Source organism: Entamoeba dispar, genomic scaffold, assembly GCF_000209125.1.
Source record: "Entamoeba dispar SAW760 scf_1105229461035 genomic scaffold, whole genome shotgun sequence".
NCBI classification, from domain to species: Eukaryota; Evosea; order Mastigamoebida; family Endamoebidae; genus Entamoeba; species Entamoeba dispar.
Genome location: NW_001854491.1, coordinates 1 through 2,007, shown reverse-complemented (window position 1 = coordinate 2,007; position 2,007 = coordinate 1). Strand labels below are relative to the sequence as shown.

The 2,007-nt window shown below is 16.5% G+C and overlaps 1 protein-coding gene across 1 annotated transcript, besides 8 other annotated features; it reads left to right on the top strand.

The window, feature by feature from the left end:
• Position 1: 1 nt before the first annotated feature.
• Positions 2-85: a sequence feature (AT_rich).
• A 165-nt stretch (positions 86-250) lies between these two features.
• Positions 251-360: a microsatellite.
• Positions 361-365: 5 nt separating this feature from the next.
• Positions 366-453: a microsatellite.
• Positions 454-606: 153 nt separating this feature from the next.
• Positions 607-686: a microsatellite.
• Positions 687-716: 30 nt separating this feature from the next.
• Positions 717-846: a sequence feature (AT_rich).
• A 69-nt stretch (positions 847-915) lies between these two features.
• Positions 916-1,261: a repeat region.
• Positions 1,262-1,453: 192 nt separating this feature from the next.
• Positions 1,454-1,553: a microsatellite.
• On the top strand, positions 1,553-1,873 carry EDI_224950 (uncharacterized protein; the record flags this gene model as incomplete). The annotated part of the gene is made up of 1 exon (XM_001737994.1): positions 1,553-1,873. The coding sequence occupies one exon, from the start codon at positions 1,553-1,555 to the stop codon at positions 1,871-1,873; it is 321 nt and encodes a 106-aa protein (XP_001738046.1).
• Positions 1,707-1,738: a sequence feature (AT_rich).
• Positions 1,874-2,007: the final 134 nt, after the last annotated feature.

Below are 2,007 nucleotides of genomic sequence, written 5' to 3'. Positions count from 1 at the left end.
GAATAAAATAAAAAAGATTAATGAATAAATTACTATAAAGTGAATAAAAGTTAATTGAAATATTATATTTGATATTAATTTAATACATTGAACTAATGAATTATTTCATTGATAACCATATAATAATTCATTAGAAATATCAATTCTCTATTTTATATTTAATTTCCATATAATTTATTATTCAAATACATTCATCAAATTCATAACCAATGATTTAATTTCATTTATTGATAGAATTTTCATCTTATTTAATAAAATGAATGAATAAAAGAATAATGAAAGAAGAAAATAATTATAATGAACATATAACAATAACACATAATGAAATGATTTACATTAATATAAAATAGAAGAAATTAACAAGAAAGAATATAAAATAAACATATAATAAAAAGAAAGATGAAAAGAATAATAAATATAAACAGAAAAGAAATTGAAATAAATAAAAATAAATAAAAGATAAGTAGAAAACAAATATGAATAAAATCAAGAATAATAACATAAAATATATAAAAACTAATTTGTAAAAATGAGAATACATCATTCATTTTATTTTAAATTGTATTAACAATGATATCATTATATTTATGAACATAATGAATGAATAAAATAAAGAAAAGTGAGAGTAATATAAGAAATAAAAAAAGATATAAAGAAAATAGAAATAATAGATAGTAATGAAAATATTTATAACGAGAAATGAATAATTCATAATGTTAAATATAAATAATTTATTATACAAATTAATTTAAGATAATTTCATTAGATTAAGTGTTTTAATGAATTTAAAATAATCAGTAAGTAAACATGAATATAAATATAATTTTAATAAAAGATTTATAATAAGTTGAGATAAATTAGAAGATAAACAATCAGTAGAAATAACAAGAGAAGAATCAAGAAAGAATTAAATTTAATCAAATATGATTTAAAATAATTTGTATTTCATGGTATTGACAATTAAATAAATTAATTTATTTACTATTCTTTATTTCTAATGAACTAAAGTATTTTCAATTATTTTCAATTGAAATCTTTTATTTAATTTGTTATTTGTATTTGAATTTAAAATTAATGATTATTGGAATTGGTTATTGTTTACATTGTTATTTTAAGAAGAATACATCAATATCATTATAATCATGCTTCATTTTCTTTAATATCAACAACTATCAGTAGAATCAATTTAATTATTGATATTATTTCATATTCAACTTTAAACTATCATTAATAAATAATGTTTCATCATATTAAACAACAACCATTTGAACCAAATAACATTCTTCAATATTCAATCATACATTTCTTATTAAATAACAATCAACACAAATCATTATAATATTGAGTGATGAATATATTACTAAATATATTGTTGTTATCAGATGATAATTGGTGATTTAAATTCTGATTTCATTTTAATGATAGTGTGTAGTGTCTCTGATATAAATCCTTCAAATAAAATATAAAAAATAAAAATAAAATCAAAAAATAATCTTAAAAATATTTTAAGTTCAAATTAAATGAAGGAATGAGAATAAGGTATAATGAAATAATGATAACATCAATGTATTTTAATGATTTTAATGATTTTATTAATTTAGAAATAGGAGTTAAAAGATTTCAAGGAAATATTGAACGATTTCATTTTAATCCAATTCCATTAAATGAATATTCAAGAAAATTATTTCCTAACATTGAAACATTTCATATTTATAATAAATATAATGAAATATTTAAAGATGGAAAAATATTTAAATATGTAATATGGTATGATATTAGTTATTCAATATATTTAAAAGAAAAAGGAAAATGTAAAAACATAGAATATATACAAAATCAGATTGAAATAGATATTGGAATACAATACCAATAGAAGTTAAATCAATTGGAGATGAATATTTTATGTTTTGTTATGGTATGAAAGAAATTAATATACAATCACTAATTAGTAAAATATAAAACAGACATTTTTATGAATGTTCATCATTAAAATTAATTAATAAGAAA